This window comes from Vipera ursinii (genome assembly GCF_947247035.1).
Source record: "Vipera ursinii genome assembly, chromosome: 3".
In the NCBI taxonomy this organism is placed as follows: Eukaryota; Metazoa; Chordata; class Lepidosauria; order Squamata; family Viperidae; genus Vipera; species Vipera ursinii.
In genome coordinates this window covers 9,671,778-9,687,683 of record NC_139516.1, presented here as the reverse complement: position 1 = coordinate 9,687,683, position 15,906 = coordinate 9,671,778, and the positions used below count along the sequence as shown (strand labels likewise).

The following is a 15,906-nucleotide window of genomic DNA, read 5'->3' as shown; positions in this document are numbered from 1 at the left end:
GCTGTGTTCCAAGGTCATGTGGTCCCCTTTTGCGACCTTCTTGATAGACAAAGTTAGCGGGGGAGACAGACTGACTTACCAGATTCACTTACAAACTTAACCACTGCCGTCATTCATCCAACAACTGTGGCAAGAAATGTCGTCAAATGGGGCAAAATTCACTTAACAAATGTCTCACGTAACAACAGAAATTTTGGGCTCAATTGCAGTCGTAAATCAAGGACTACTTATACATAATTAGGGACCTTCCGTCCAGAAGCTTGGCAGATTTACTGATATAACCTCACCTGATGATTTGAAATCTCCAGTTGGTTAAGAAGAAATCTCACAGATACAGAGAGTCCTCGACTTACAACCACAACTGAGCCCCAAATTTTAGTTGCTAAGCAAGGCAGTTTCTGAGTGAGCTTTGCTCCATTTTATGACCTTTTTGCCACAGTTGTGAAGCGAATCTGGCTCCCCCCCCCCTGACTTTGCTTGTCAAAAACCGGTTGGGAAGGTTACAAATGGTGATCCCACGATACTGGGATGCTGTGACCATTCTAACTACATGCCGGTTGCCAAATTTTCATGATGCGACCGTAGGGGATGCTACAGTGGTCATTGTGTGAAAACTGCTCATGAGTCAATGTTTTCAGTGCCGTTGTAACTTCGAATGATCACTAAATTTATTTATTTATTTATTTTTATTACATTTATATCCCGCCCTTCTCCGAAGACTCAGGACGGCTTACAAGCTTAGCAGTAGCCTTCATTCTATGTATATGCCTGCTTATTAGGGCTTTCACACAACCCCCAAAGCGGCATTATTACAAAGTCAGCTTATTGCCCCCAACAATCTGGGTCCTCATTTAACTACCTCGGAAGGATGGAAGGCTGAGTCAACCTTGAGCCTGGTGGGACTCGAACCTGCACTAATTGCAGGCAGCTGGTGTTACTTAAGGAGGCATTAGCCCACTGCTCCACCAAGGCTCTGAATGGTTGTAAAGTGAAGGGCTCCTGTATGGCTATTTGGGAAATCTGTGAAGTCAATTACAACATATAGGCTTACCATGGACCATGCCCAACTTGTTCTTCGCTGAGTTCAGCTGGTTCAGAAGCTGCTCCTTCTTGGTTTCGGTGCCAGCCAATTTGTTCTTGGCTGCTTCCAGTGTTCCCTTGACTTGGGATTAAAATTTTTTTTTTAAAAAAGTACATGGTTATTGAAATTCAAACCATGATTTCATGAAGTAACATTTCCAGTGGCAACATTAAAAATATGACCTCGGGCTACGAATGTTGAGGTCATGCACTAAGAAATTCCAGAACTGTGTTCTGCAGCCCTTGTATTAAGTTGAACTGCTGTTACAGCTTCTCCTGTCTCATTGATAGACAGCTGCCGCTTAAAGCCAAGAACAGCACAAAAGAAAGCCTACATCCTCTTTTTACCAATCCCAGATGATCTGGAATTAAAACCAGAGAGAAAATTGAAGTGTTACAGAACTGTTTTCATCTGTATTGTTATTCTTATAACCTTTTGCCTTGTACCAGAAGGCAAGACAAGAAACAGTGGGTGAAAACTAATCAAGGAGAGAAGCAGTCTAGAACTAAGGAGGAATTTCCAAAAAGTGAGCACAATTAACCAGTGGAACGGCTTGCCTCCAGAAGCTGTGGGGGCTCCACATCATCACTGGAGGCTTTTAAGAAGAGACTGGACAGCCACTTGTCTGGAATGGTACTATAGGGCTTCCTCCTTCTGGCTTTATATCCTGTTTTTTATATATATTTTTTCTATAAACAATGCCAAATACCCAATGTCGTGGTTCCAATAAATGACACAGTTCAAATAAAATGCAAACACTGTTTATCTAAAAAGTCTTAATAATGAAACGAAACATTGGCACTCGTGGAGGGATGCCAGAATCTGAAATCTCCTTCCCCACCCCCCAAACCCATCTTAACACACACACAATCCCCACCCTTATCTACACGTCATAAATCACATTATCCAATTAGTTTTATATATGAGGTTTCACTTCCCATTATGTACGCGGGCTTTTCTCATTTTCTCCCAACATCCGGGTAATTTCCACCCAGCCAAATGAAGCAGTTAAAGTAACAGCCTGTCTCTTATATTGTCAGTGCAAAAAACATGTCAATGTTTGCAGCATTGACACGAGGTACAGACCAAAATGACTCTCATTCTCTTCCTTACGCAGAACAAACACACGCTCCATGGCTCAGTTGTTTGACTGGACCAGTTCTGGGCAGGCAGTAATCAGATGGAGGCAAAACCTCCAACCTCCATTAATCCAATTTAAGGACAACGAAGAGCCGTTAAGACCACCAAGGCATCAGATGACAATGCCGGGTGTGATACGCAGTGTGGCAAACAGTGTAAAGAGGAGGGATTGAGGGGAGAAGTCGGGTCTAATGGACCAGACTGGGTGGAGAAGGCACTGCTGGCTTCTTGCTCACCTCCACTGAGCTTCCTTTGCTCTCCCTTTGCAGCTTCTTCTAAAGCACGGCTGTCTTTCTTCATCTCCTTTGCTTTGTCTCCAAGGTTGTGCTTGAGGACATTCTGCAAATAAATAAGATAGCTGGTCCCATCTCACCTGCCAAGAAACTCACACAGAATATTTTGAGGCTACGCCTTAGGCAAGATGTGTTGTGATTCAGCGTCAGCCTGTAATACTGGCAGCTGAGTCTGATGGATCTGGAGGAGGAGGGGTTTGGAGAGCCTTTGGTATCAGAGGGAGGCTCTGATGCACTGCAGGACTCTCAGCCTGGCCCCTCCAGTCGTGTTCCTCATGAGGCTCAGCTGTGTGAGCACAAGGTATTGGATGTAGACGATTCACAGCTGGATCTATTCAGGGATGCTAGGAGCCGGAGGCAATCCAGCAGAGCAGAACAGAGGAAGGCAATGAGGCAACTCGGGAGAAGGCAATGAGAAGCCACGCCTTGGGACTGCTGATAAAAGGGGAAGGTGTGGGAGGTGCTGGTTGCTGAAGGCAACCGTTTGAAGATCTTCTGCTAGAGTCCTGGTCTGTTATTCCTGTTTACCTCTTGTTTGAACTTTTGGTTTAACTCTTGTTTGAACTTTTCGTTTAACTCTTGTTTGAACTTTTTGTAAATAAATTTGGTTGGGTATTTTCCAGCCTGTTGACTATAAAAAGGGGTTGTCCCTGACATTCAAACAGGGCCAGTTGTAGGCTGGAACAGAACAAGATGTTTGTGGAGATTCTCAGTCATTCAGGTCGTAAGCCATCCCAAAGATGCTTTTTTTTCAATGAGGCAACTGGACTTTCTTACTTTTTCTCTGAAGAGGTTTCGCTTCTCATCCAAGAACCATCCAGCCAGAACTGAAGAAGCTCCTTGGATGAGAAGCGAAACGTCTTCAACGAAAAACAAGAAAGTCCCGTTGCCTCGTGAAAGTGCATCTTTGGGGCCCTATGCAAGAGTACCAGCCTCCATTGGTTGTCTTCTCTTGGTGCACACTCTTCTCCCTCTAGCCTCTACTATTCCATGACTGCCTAGAATCCAAGTGTTCCTCGAGCCCAAAATTTCTGTTGTTAAAACAAGACAGTTATTAAGTGCCCCCAATTTATGACCTTTTGTGACCTGAGTGATAAGGAGCTTGTGGGCAACGGATCTCCTAGCCACCACCTCCACCTGATCAAAAATCGAATAAATAAATAAATAGAAGCCATTTCAAAACCAGAAGGTCTGATCCCTCAACGAAGTGACACTGGGGCTCGCACAGATTTTGCAGCTCCAGAAATCCTGAGCGCTCCATCACTGGAGATTTTTAAGAAGAGGCTAGACAGTCACTTGCCTGAGATGGTATAGGTCAGGGGTGTCAAACTGTCGGCCCGCGGGCCAGACGCATCATCCGGAAGCCATGCCCACCCCATTGCCGGCAATGGCAAAACCGTCCCAATAAGTTACGTGACGTCACGTGACGTCGCGAGTTTGACATGTCTGGTATAGGTACTCCTGCTTGAGCAGGGGGCTGGACTAGAAGACCTCCAAGGTCCCTTCCAGATTCTATTCTATTCTATTCTATTCTATTCTATTCTATTCTATTCTATTCTATTCTATTCTATTCTATTCTATTCTATTCTATTCTTTCTCCTATTCTGTTCTATTTTCTATTCTATTCTATTCTATTCTATTCTGTTCTGTTCTGTTCTATTTTCTATTCTAATTCTAATTCTAATTCTAATTCTAATTCTATTCTATTCTATTCTATTCTATTCTATTCTATTCTATTCTATTCTATTCTATTAATTCTGTTCTATTTTCTATTCTGTTCCGTTCCGTTCCATTCCATTCCATTCCATTCCATTCCATTCCATTCCATTCCATTCCATTCCATTCCACTCCACTCCACTCCACTCCACTCCACTCCACTCCACTCCATTCCATTCCATTCCATTCCATTCCATTCCATTCCATTCTATTCTATTCTATTCTATTCTATTTTATTCTATTAATTCTGTTCTATTTTCTATTCTGTTCCGTTCCATTCCATTCCATTCCATTCCATTCCATTCCATTCCATTCCATTCCATTCCATTCCACTCCACTCCACTCCACTCCATTCCATTCCACTCCACTCCATTCCATTCCATTCCATTCCATTCTATTCTATTCTATTGTCATCTAAGGAGAAAGCAGTCCTCCATGAAAATCTCAGCTGTCTCACTAAAACAACAAAATTATTACCCTGGACAAGAGAGGGGGGGGGGTTGACTGCTGGGTCTTGGCAGGTGAGCTGGCTATAGCCCTCTTTCAAACAGAGATTGCAAGACAAACATTCCTACCTTCAAAGCTTCATCAGAAGCACGGAGGGCTTTGCTGGCTGCCTCGTCTGCATTCTTCACCGCCTCAATGATGCTGGCATAGGCGTTGGAAGCATTGATGGCCCTTTGAATAAAGCCATCCTGGTTTGTGCCATGGATAATGCTGTTTTGGAGAACAAAACAAACACCCGTTTTTATCAGAAGTGCCAACTAGATTCCTGCTGCCAACAGAAGGACTGAATTTTCAATGGTGTTAACTAGTTTTATTTCCCCACAATTTCAATACAGGTAGTCCTTGACTTACAACTGTTCATTTAGTGACCAATCAGAGTTACAATGGCACCGGGAAAAGTGACTTATGGCCAGTTTTCACACTTAACAACCACTGCAGCATCCCCAGGGTCACGTGAGGAAAATACAGATGCTTGGCAACTGACTCATATTTATGACGGTTGCAGCATGCCAAGATCACGGGTTCTCCGTTTGCGACCCGTCGAGGTGTCTTCCGACAATCAAAAATACTGAATGAAGCTTTATTCACTAAACGACCGGGGGATTTACTTAACAAATGCAGCGATCTGCTTGACAACTGTGGCAAGAAAGGCCATAAAATGGGACAAAATTCACGTAACAAATTTCTTCCTAAACAACAGAAAATTGGGTCTCAGCTGTGATTGTAAGTCACGCACTACTTGTGGAAGGTAGTTTGCAGAAGAGCTGGTCAATTTACGGAATTTCAAGGATGGGTCTTTCCTAAGATCCATCACCAATTATCTCTTCTCACCTCCATGCCTTTGAAGGACTGACCCAGGGGTCCCCAACCTGTGGGCCGTGGCCCACTAATGGGCCATGAGGGGTTTGCAACGGGGCTGTGGAAATGGCTGGCAAGGGAGCACGCGCAGCCTTACCTGCACTAGTGGGTGAGCGCACCCGCTCCAAGTAAGTGAGCAGCAGGCCCACGTGCACACCGCTCGTGCAAATGGAGCCGTTGCGTGCGCTTAGCCGCCACTCATGCAAAACCATCCCCTCTCCTTCCCCTGCCGGTCTGCAAAGCCAGAAACATTGGGGAACTCTGGGCTAACCAAGCAGGAGAGATCGGAAAGACCTGCAAACCGCTCTTCCTTGCATTTAGAGTAATACTATTAGAAGGAAGTAAACCCACTCTATAAAAAGACAGGAATCCAGTAGCTTTGAAATAGGTCAGATTATGACTGTAGCAAGAATACAGTAAAATACAGTCGCTTCAAAAGTAACACCTAGTAATTGGTGAAGTATTAAAACAACCTCAACTCTTTGGTGACGGAATGTAGTCTGGATTCCCAAGAGGGAGGAGCTGCAGTTGGGAAGACCACACTGTTCAGATAGTTTGCGTGAGAGAAAGGAGGTGAAGACAGCTCCTCCTTAACGGGTCCCAGTGCAAATGCTTTATGGGGGCTGGTAGTCTGCCTTACTTTGGCAAGATTCCGTCTATATTTATTTATTTATCAAATTTATTTGCCGCCCATCTCGTATCCAATGACTCTGAGCCGTTACAGCAGCAAACATTAAAGAAGAAAAGACATTAAAATCAACAGTTATGGCACACAGCAGATAAAATCATTCACAATTACTACAGGTGAGGAACAGTAAAGAAATCTACTAGGAAAAGTCGCAATGTCTTTTTCTTGATTTTTGAAGCCTGACAGCGTGTGTGTGTGTGTGTGTGTGTGTGAGAGAGAGAGAGAGAGAGTGAGTGAGTGTGGGGGGGTGTTCACGTTAAATCCCTAATGTTGAGAAACAGCCTGAAATTAGATTATGTCTTCCAAACTTACCAACATAATGATTTAAAAAAGCATTTCATGGTGCGCAACCCTTCCATCTAGTACAAAATAAAGCCAACTCTCTTTTCAGTCAAGAAGAAAAAGAAGAAACTCTTAAATTAAAAAATAAATAAATTCTACCGTTAAGATAAAATATTCATTTTTAATATTGGAAAGCATCTTTTTTATTTTTTTGTTCAATGTTCAGGTTGCTTTGAAAGGACTGTGATGCCAGAAAAAGAATTCAATCACGTACGGAGCAATATTGAGATTTCTAGTATTGCCAAGAGGGACCCATTTCCGAGCCAGGACCACAGCTGGCTTTGGATACAGGGCAATCCTGAAGCTGATGACTTGATATATCACAATTGCAGGAAAATTCTTCTAATGACCAGTGAGATGAAAAATTGGAAGCACATTCTGCACTGAGAAATATTCCAAAATGGCACTGATTCAGAAAAGCCATCATTTACCTGATGTCAAACATTGGTTTTTCTTTTTCAAAATTGCTTTGAAAAATACCTGCTTTTCTTGACTTTCCATGTCACCTTTTTTAAAAGCAAGAACTGGTTTACTGTACAGCGAGAACTGATTATATATCCTACTGCAATCTATCATTTTCTCTTCTCCTTGAACGCAAAAATCGTTTTCCCCCCCCTCATTTCACATTTGTGTTCAATACACTTATCTGAAACTTGGCTGTTTTGGAGGGGAAAAAAAAGAAGAAGGTCGTGTTGAAATGCAGAATGACAATGAAGATAGTCCTCGACTTACGACCACAACTGAGCACAAAACTTCTATTGCTAAGTGAGACAGTTGTTCCTTGAGTTTTGACCCATTTCCTGACCTTTCTTGCCTTCGGTTGTTAAGTGAATCACTGCAGTTGTCAATAGCCATGGTTCGAAAATGAATCTGGCTTCCCAACTGAAGGCTGCAAAAACTGATTGCAAGAGCCCGGGACATTGCAACCGTCATAAACATGAGTCAGTTGCCAAGCGTCTGAATTTTGATCATGTGACCATGGAGATGCTGCAACGGTCGTAAGAGTGAAAAACAGTTATAAGTCATTTTTTTACAGTGCCGTTGTAACTAAATGAACTGTTGTAAGTCGAGGACTACCTAGGATCTAGAACAGGGGTCTTCAAACTCGGCCCTTTTATGACTCGTGGACTTCAACTCCCAGAATTCCTCAGCCAGGCATGCTGGCTGAGGAATTCTGGGAGTTGAAGTCCACGAGTCATAAAAGGGCTGAGTTTGAAGACCTCTGATCTAGAAGGAAGTACTTTTATGTCTGAGGATAGACATAAATCCCCAAAAAGAACCAGTAGGAGCTCCTCCATAACGGACAAAGAAGAAAACAATAAATGAAGCAACGTAGTTATTCCATACTTTGCAGGAATATCGGAAAAGCTGAGGGGGAGCTTCAGCCAACACAACACACGTGCACACTTCCAAGCCAAGAACACACTAAGGCCGAAGCTTGTCCGCCCCAAGGATAAAACACCCAGACACAAACTGAGCAACATGGTATATGCAGTACAATGCAGCGAGCCATGTGCCGATCTGTACATTGGGGAAACGAAACAGCCGCTTCATAAACACATGGCACAACATAGGACAGGACAAGAGTCAGCAGTCCATCTGCATTTGAAAGACAAAGGCCACTCTTTCGAAGACAGAGAAGCCCACTTTTTGGACAGAGAGGACCGCTGGTTTGAAAGAGGGGTCAAAGAGGCCATCTAGGTCAAAACTGAACAGCCCTTTCTCAACAGAGGGGGAGGGATACGACATCAACTATCCCCAGTCTACAACACAGTCCTTTCAGCGGTTCCAAGAAGGCTCCACATCCATTTGCACCATTCAGGTGACCCTGAGGACACAGATAAACCTCCAAGTGGCCTCAACGACTCTCTAAAAGAACGCCAATGACCAGCCGTCTGCGAGGAGTATCAATCCTTCCGTTCCCCACCATTCAGTCAGAGATGAAGGGAGCTTCTTGGATGAGAAGCGAAACGTCTTCAAAGGAAAAACAAGAAAGCCCAGTTGCCTCCTGAATAAAAGCATCTTTGGGCTGAGGAGAAGAAGCTTCACTGCATTTCAACAGCTGGTCAGGAAATGAGACGCCATGAAATGGGAAGCAATTATTACCTGGAGAGATTTCGTGCCAGGTCATCTAGTAGTTTTGCATGCTGCTCTGCCAACTCCACCTTCTGGATCTTGTTGCTAGCCAAAGTGTACTCCTTCGCCTTTTCAGACAGAGGATATCTGGCTCCATCTAGCTGGGCCAGTAACCTCTCAGATTCCTGAAACACAAAGGAAGCATTGGTCACCATTCAGAAGACCTGCTTTGCCACTCTTTCTCTTTCTGGATGAAGGGTCCTCTCCGAAGAATCGGGAGGTACGAAGAATATCCAAACACCTGACGCCGGCTATGATAACCAACTGAGCCAGTTTTTCCCCAGCCTTAGTAAGATATGTGGACTTCAACTCCCAGATTTCCCCAGGCAGCCACGCTGCCTGAGGAATTCTGGGAGTTGAAGTCCACACATCTTAAAAGTTATCAAGGCGGAGGAACACTTCTCTGTCCCAAGCAGCATTCTGAAACACTACACCTCAGGATCAAAAAAGCCAACATACTTCCTCTTCCTCCCTAACCTTGCGAGCTTTTTTTCTTGTGTAGTATTCATGAAACAGTTGTAGCTAGTCCTCGGCTTAACGACCACAATCGAGCCCAACATTTATGCCGTTAAGTGAGACATGTTACGTGAGTTTTGCCCCAGTTTACGGCCTTTCTAGCCCCGGCTGTTAAGTCAATCCTTGCAGTTGTTAAGTAAGCCACATGGATGTTTAAATGAATCTGGCTTCCCTGTTGACTTTACTCGTCAAAAATTTGCAAAAACTGTTCACCTGACCCCAGGGCACTGCAACCGTCATTCATATGGGGCAGTTACCAAGCGTCCAAATTTGGGGGAATGTTGCAACGGTGGTGTGAAAAATGGACATGTCACTTTTTTCAGTGCTCTTGTTAACTTGGAACAGTCACTAAATAAATTTTTCATGGTTCCGACAGATGAAACTCTTCAAAGAACTTCGAGGCATTGTTTACCTTAAAGAATCTTTATTTGAGTAGCATAGCATCCGCACTAACACAAGCAGCAAAGCCAAAATCTGAGTTCCCCTCCCCCGAGCACATAGTATCAATTCCCTCCTCCAGTTAACAGTCATAAATCACATTCCCCAACTAGTTTGAAATGCTGGCTTCCCCTCCAGCTCTCCAGCCCGCCAATTCTTTATCATCTCTTATTTCAATAACCTTGGTTCTCACACTAGGTTCAGTGTTATTATGTCTAGCTAGACTCTTGTGCACATTCCTTCCCCCAGCATCATCTAACTCTGAAAGCAAAAAGAAGAAAGTGGTTGCATCTCCATCTGTTGTCAATGCAAGTGTCCAATGGTAGCAGCATTGACAGAACTATTGCAAGTCGAGGACTACCTGTATTGTGCGGATCACATCCTTTTGTTAGTTCTCACATCCGCACCTCTTAGGTTCCTAGAGCCACGTGTGTCATTTCTGTTCCCCAGAGAAGCCTATCGCTTACATCACTTACCTCTTTCGCGTTTATAATTGTCTGCAGATGTTCAGAGATCTTCCTCAAGGAGTCTTTAGCCATTCTCAAAGTAGCCTGGATTGTGCCATATTGTTTCTCCATTTCTTTGCTCTTTAGCTGTTAGACATGAGAAAACATTAAATACTAATGCATAACAAGCAATGCCTGATCATCAAAGTCCAGTGCGCTCTGCCCATTGTTCATTTATACACCCAATGTTTCTGTTTCCTACAATATGTGTTTTCATTGTTTTAGTTCTTTTTTCCTTTTAAAAAAAAATCTCTGTATTTACCTGCAGAAAGATTCCCCTATTGTTCCGATACAGGTAGTCCTCGACTTACAACCATTCATTTAGTCACCTTTCGAACTTACAATGGCACCGAGAAAAGTGACATGAGCATTTTTCACACTTATGACCATTGCACCATCCTCACGGTCACATGATCAAACTTCGGACACTTGGCAACTGGTTCATATTTATGATGGTTGCAGTGTGCCGGAGTCAGGTGATCCCCTTTTGCAACTTTATGATAAGCAAAGTCAATGGGGAAGCCAGATTCACTAAACAACTGTGTTACTAACTGAACAGCTGCAGTGATTCACCTAACAACTGTGACGAGAAACAACTGTGTTGTTTAGCAACATAAATTTTGGATTCAACAGTCCAAATTATGATCATGTGACTATGGGGATGCTGCAATGTTCGTAAGTCTGAAAAACAATCATAAGTCACTTTTCTCAGTACTGTTGTAATTTGAAAGGTCACTAAAAAAATGTTTGCAAGTCAAGGACTACCTGTATCCCAAAATACCCCCGGGGCATACCGTGTTTCCCCCAAAATAAGATCCAACCGTAAAATAAACCCAAGCATGATTTTTCAGGATGCTCGTAATATAAGTCCCACCCCAAAAATAAGCCCCAGTTAAGATCGTCAGCCAGGTGGACGCATATAGTACCGTATTTCCCCAGATATAAGCCCTAACTGGAAAATAAACCCTATTGCATCTGATTTTAGGGGAAATACAGTAGTAACTCATTCTGCAGCCCAAAGTTTCAGTTTTTACCTGTGTTTCCTCTAAGTGATTACGATTCAGGCTGTTGAGGTCCTCTGTCTGTCGGGTTTTATTTACTGCTTCATTCAGGGCATCTCGTAGGTCCATCAGATCTGAACTGTACTGATCCAGCTGGTCATTGATCTGATTGACCAGTTGTTGGTTGGCCTCCAACTTGCTGAAGAGCTCAATCCTCACACGATCCAGCACTGAGAGGAAGAAAGCTTTAAAAGATTAGCGGTGAACATCAAAGAGTTCCATGATGGTGAGGTTAACATTGCCTCAATTCCAAAAGAGCAGCGTCTCCAAACTTGGCAACTTTAAGATTCGTGGACTTCAACTGCCAGAATTCCACAGCCAGCCACGTCTTAAAGTTGCCAACTTTGGAGACCTCTGCGAAAGAGAGAAAAGGAAGACAAGTTGTGAACAACTTTATCATTGAAGTAGGGTGATACTATGGCTGTACTTGCTTTACAAATATTTTGGAAGAAATGGTTTAGAATTCTTTGGATTAAGAAATCTGCATGTTATAATTAACGTGATTTTTAAAACTGTCATACTGGCTTTTTAGGTAGAAGCCCCAAAATATTGAACTACATTAAATAATCTCAGTCAGATGCCATGCTTAATGGCTTGTGTCAGATTTGAAGCCTTTCTTCTTGTAGTAATTTTCAGAACATGCACACATTCTATGAATTCTTCCTTTTTAATATTTAGAGATAATTCTTGACTAGTTTCCATCCGTTGCTTCTTGTCCTGCTTTCAGGTGCTTTGGAGAATAGCTTGACTCCCTCTTCTTTGTGGTAGCCCCTGAGATAGCAGTGTTCCAATATCTCAGGGGCTACCACAAAGAAGAGGGAGTCAAGCTATTCTCCAAAGCACCTGAAAGCAGGACAAGAAGCAACGGATGGAAACTAGTCAAGGAGAGAAGCAACCTAGAACTAAGGAGAAACTTCCTGACAGTTAATTAACCAGTGGAACAACCTGCCTCCAGAGGTGGTGAATGCTCCAACACTGGAGGTTTTTAAGAAGAGACTGGACAGCCATTTGCCTGAAATGGTATAAGGTTTCCTGCCTGAGCAGGGGGTTGGACTAGATGACCTCCAAGGTCCCTCCCAACTTTATTATTATTATTATTATTATTATTATTATTATTATTATTATTATTATTATTATTATTATTATTATTTTATTATTATTATTATTATTATTATTATTATTATTATTATTATTATTATTATTATTATTATTATTATTATTCTTTTTGGCCCCAACTATGGTGGTCATGCCCAAGGCATCTAAAAAACCAAACAATGTCATCAAATATAACATTGATCAAAAATAATTTTTAAAAGATGGTTCTTAGGATTTCTTTTTAGCCAAGAGATTAAGTTTTAAAGTAAGCCGTGGTGGTGCAGCGGTTAGAATGCAGTATTGCTAAAATATATGAAGAACAGTTGCAGGAATTGGTATGTCTAGTTTAATGAAGAGAAGGACTAGGGGTGACATGACAGCAGTGTTCCAATATCTTAGGGGCTGCCACAAAGAAGAGGGAGTCAAGCTACTCTACAAAGCATCTGAAGCTGGAACAAGAAGCAACGGTTGAAAAATAAGCAAGAAGAGACGCAACTTAGAACTAAGAAGAAATTTCCTGAGAGTGCGAACAATTAATCAGTGGAACACTTGCCTTCAGAAGGAAAACAGAAGCATAACCTTTTCGGAAATATATTTAACTTGGTTTAGAACTTAAATAAAATCAAAACTGCAAGTTACCTTGAATTTAAGAGTCTAGTCTGCCTTCACTGAAGCCTCATCTCTCAAATATCAATAAACCGGATTCCGGAATATCTTAAGACACAACATGTAAATCCTTGGAAACGACTCCATCGCTCAACCCATTTGCTTTCTCTGTCATACTCACAACTCTGTGCTTCATCGCGCTCCTCCACAGCAATGGCGCTCTGGAAGCTAAAATCTATAGCCTTCATGTGCCTCAGCATAGCATCAACCTCAGCTATCTTCTGACGAAACTCTTCTGCTGAGGTAGAACTAGCGTTGGCTGTGGTAAAAGTGTCCATCAGATGTATGAGATCTATATAAAAAGCCACAACAATTGAGGTGCATAATTTTTGGACAGACCTATGGGCATATGAAAGCTCTCAACTTGATTTCCCTTTCAGAGAAAGCCGATTCTTTCAGGATTCGAAAATATTGTCAGACTCAGTATTTAGAACCAGCACCGTTTAGCAAACTCATACCCCACTGAGTCTCTGCTTGCCGCAGTTGTGAAGTGAACCACTGCAGTTCAGCTAGTAACACGGTCGTTAAAGTGAATCTGGGTTCCCCATTGACTTTGCTTGTCAGAAGGTCGCAAAAAGGGGACCTTATGACACTGCAATTGTCATAAATATAAACCAGTTGCCAAGCAACCAAATTTTGATCACGTGACCCCGGGGATGCTGCAACGGTCATAAGGGTGAAAAATGGTCACAAGTCACTTTTTTCCAGGGCCATTGCAACTAAACAAACTGTTGTAAGTCGAGGACTACTTGTACACATCACAAAGCTAAGAAGCTTACACACATTTTCTACCTTTCAGCGGTTGCTATCAAAATGCCTTTCAAATAGATAACTAAGGGAAATAATTTCGGTATGAAAGAACCCCTGGACTGTGACCCATCTTTTGCTTTCTGTTTTTCAATGATTTACACATGCTCCTTGACTTACGACCGCAATTGAGCTCAAAATAAGCAAGACAGTTCTTAAGTGAGTTCTGCCCCATTTTATGAGCTTTCTTGCCATAGTTGTTAAGTGAATCACTGCAGTTGTTAAATTAGTAACACGGTTGCTAAGTGAATCTGGCTTCCCCATTGACTTCGCTTGTCAGAAGGTCGCAAAAGGGGATCACATGACTCTGGGACATTGCAGCCGTCATAAAGTGAGTCAGTTGTCAAGCATCCAAATGTAAATCATATGACCACCAGGATGCTATAACGTTCGGAAGTGTGAAAAATGGTCATAAGTCACTTCTTTCAGTGCCGCTGTAACTTTGAAGGGTCACTAAATAAATGGTTGTAAGTGATGGACTAAGCCAGGGGTAGGCAACCTCGGCTCTTTTATGACTCATGGACTTCAACTTCCAGAATTCCTGAGCCAGCATAGCTGGCTCAGGAATTCTGGGAGTTGAAGTCCATGAGTCATAAAAGAGCCGAGGTTGCCTACCCCTGGACTAAGCTGTAGGTTGGAATGAGGTGATCCTTTGCTAAAGAATCAGCGTCATCTTGGTTCTGTCGCTGGGACTATCTGTTCACATGAGTCCTTTCACAACAGTTGCTTATGAAAAAAACATGTCTTACGTAGACACATTCAGCATAAATTTTACCCAAATCTTGCACAGTCACACTTGAAATTTAAGCATCACTCTTGGGTTATTTGCTGTTTTTTAAAATGGGAATTGGGCAATTCCACAAGCAGCGCTTTTTCAAAGTTGGAAAATATAAAGGGTTATAGAATTCTGCCTTACCATAAATTTTATTTTGAATTTCAGTGACATTCAGAACAAGGCTCTCTGCTAGCTGATAGGTCTCCTGGGTAACATCCATCAGACTGTTTGCCTTTCTGTGGGTCATTGTTGCCTAAAAACAACATTGTCGGTTTAAATCATGTGGAAAGATACAGGGGCAGGCCAACCATTTGCAGGAATTGAGGAGTTTGCTTAAAGACAGTTGTGAGTTCAGTGAAATTTCTTTTAAAGATTAATTAAAGATCACATTGTTGTCGCAGATACACAGATATAATAAAGTAATATTTTAAAAAGTGATTTGGGTTGTGCTGATGGCCCACATAATAGCCTTTAGATTCCTGGCGGAATCCGAAGGAATATGGCTAAAACGTTAAGCCACCAAAGCTGTCTGAACATGCCATGTTCTCTTCACTCACGGTATGATCATTTCTCCCTTGCCTGATATGAGCAGCAGTTTTGACAATGAAATGCATTACTAAAGGAGACGGAGGGCCCATCAACCAGGAGACTAGGAGTTGTATTCCGGCCTTAGGCATGAAAGTTGTCTGGGTGACCTTGGGTCAGACTCTCTCAGCCCAACCCATCTGAAAGGGTTGCTGCTGTGGGGAAAATAGGAGGAAATAGTGCAATAGTGGCGAATATCTGCAGCACGGGTATAGGATGTTAGTGATCTTCTGTTTATAAGAGCTTCAGGGGTGGGTGTGTCAAGTGAGGGTCTTGTGATGGGTCACGTGGGAGTCACCAGCGAGGGTCTGGTGATGGGTCTTGTGATGGGGAAGCTACCTCAGGTCAGGGTCCTTGGCAGGTGAACTGGTGGTGGGAGGGGGGGGGGCTTCCGTAGGCTGGTTGAGGGTCAGTGCAGTCCCTGGTTGGCTGTATGGTTGATTTGGATCCTGAGGGGTTCGTAGGCTGGTTGTAGGTCAATGTGTCTGTGGATGGAATTGCTTGTGGAGTGCCAGGCTTTGATGAACTCACGAGCGAGGCGGGTGGTAGCGTGGCCGATGATCGAAACCGAAACTGGTGCGGTTTGGTGTCGGTGTGGGTGGAGATTAAGGAGGGTGTATTTCATATGTTCACCACCTTGAGTTAACGTATAAAAGTAATAAAGGCGGGACAAAAATCAATCAAATCAATGAATAA

The 15,906-nt window shown here is 42.9% G+C and overlaps 1 protein-coding gene across 1 annotated transcript in view; it reads right to left on the bottom strand.

Annotated features, from left to right (window-relative positions):
* Window positions 1-15,906, bottom strand: part of LAMA5 (laminin subunit alpha 5) — a 240,386-nt gene that overhangs the window by 35,039 nt on the left and 189,441 nt on the right. Inside the window, exons 51-58 of the mRNA XM_083360813.1 lie at window positions 14,767-14,878; window positions 13,165-13,335; window positions 11,256-11,452; window positions 10,192-10,308; window positions 8,732-8,886; window positions 4,806-4,947; window positions 2,458-2,560; window positions 1,052-1,162 (exon numbers count right to left, since the gene is read on the bottom strand). Coding sequence (XP_083216939.1) covers window positions 1,052-1,162; window positions 2,458-2,560; window positions 4,806-4,947; window positions 8,732-8,886; window positions 10,192-10,308; window positions 11,256-11,452; window positions 13,165-13,335; window positions 14,767-14,878 — 1,108 coding nt within the window. The remainder of the gene's footprint in view (window positions 1-1,051; window positions 1,163-2,457; window positions 2,561-4,805; window positions 4,948-8,731; window positions 8,887-10,191; window positions 10,309-11,255; window positions 11,453-13,164; window positions 13,336-14,766; window positions 14,879-15,906) is intronic.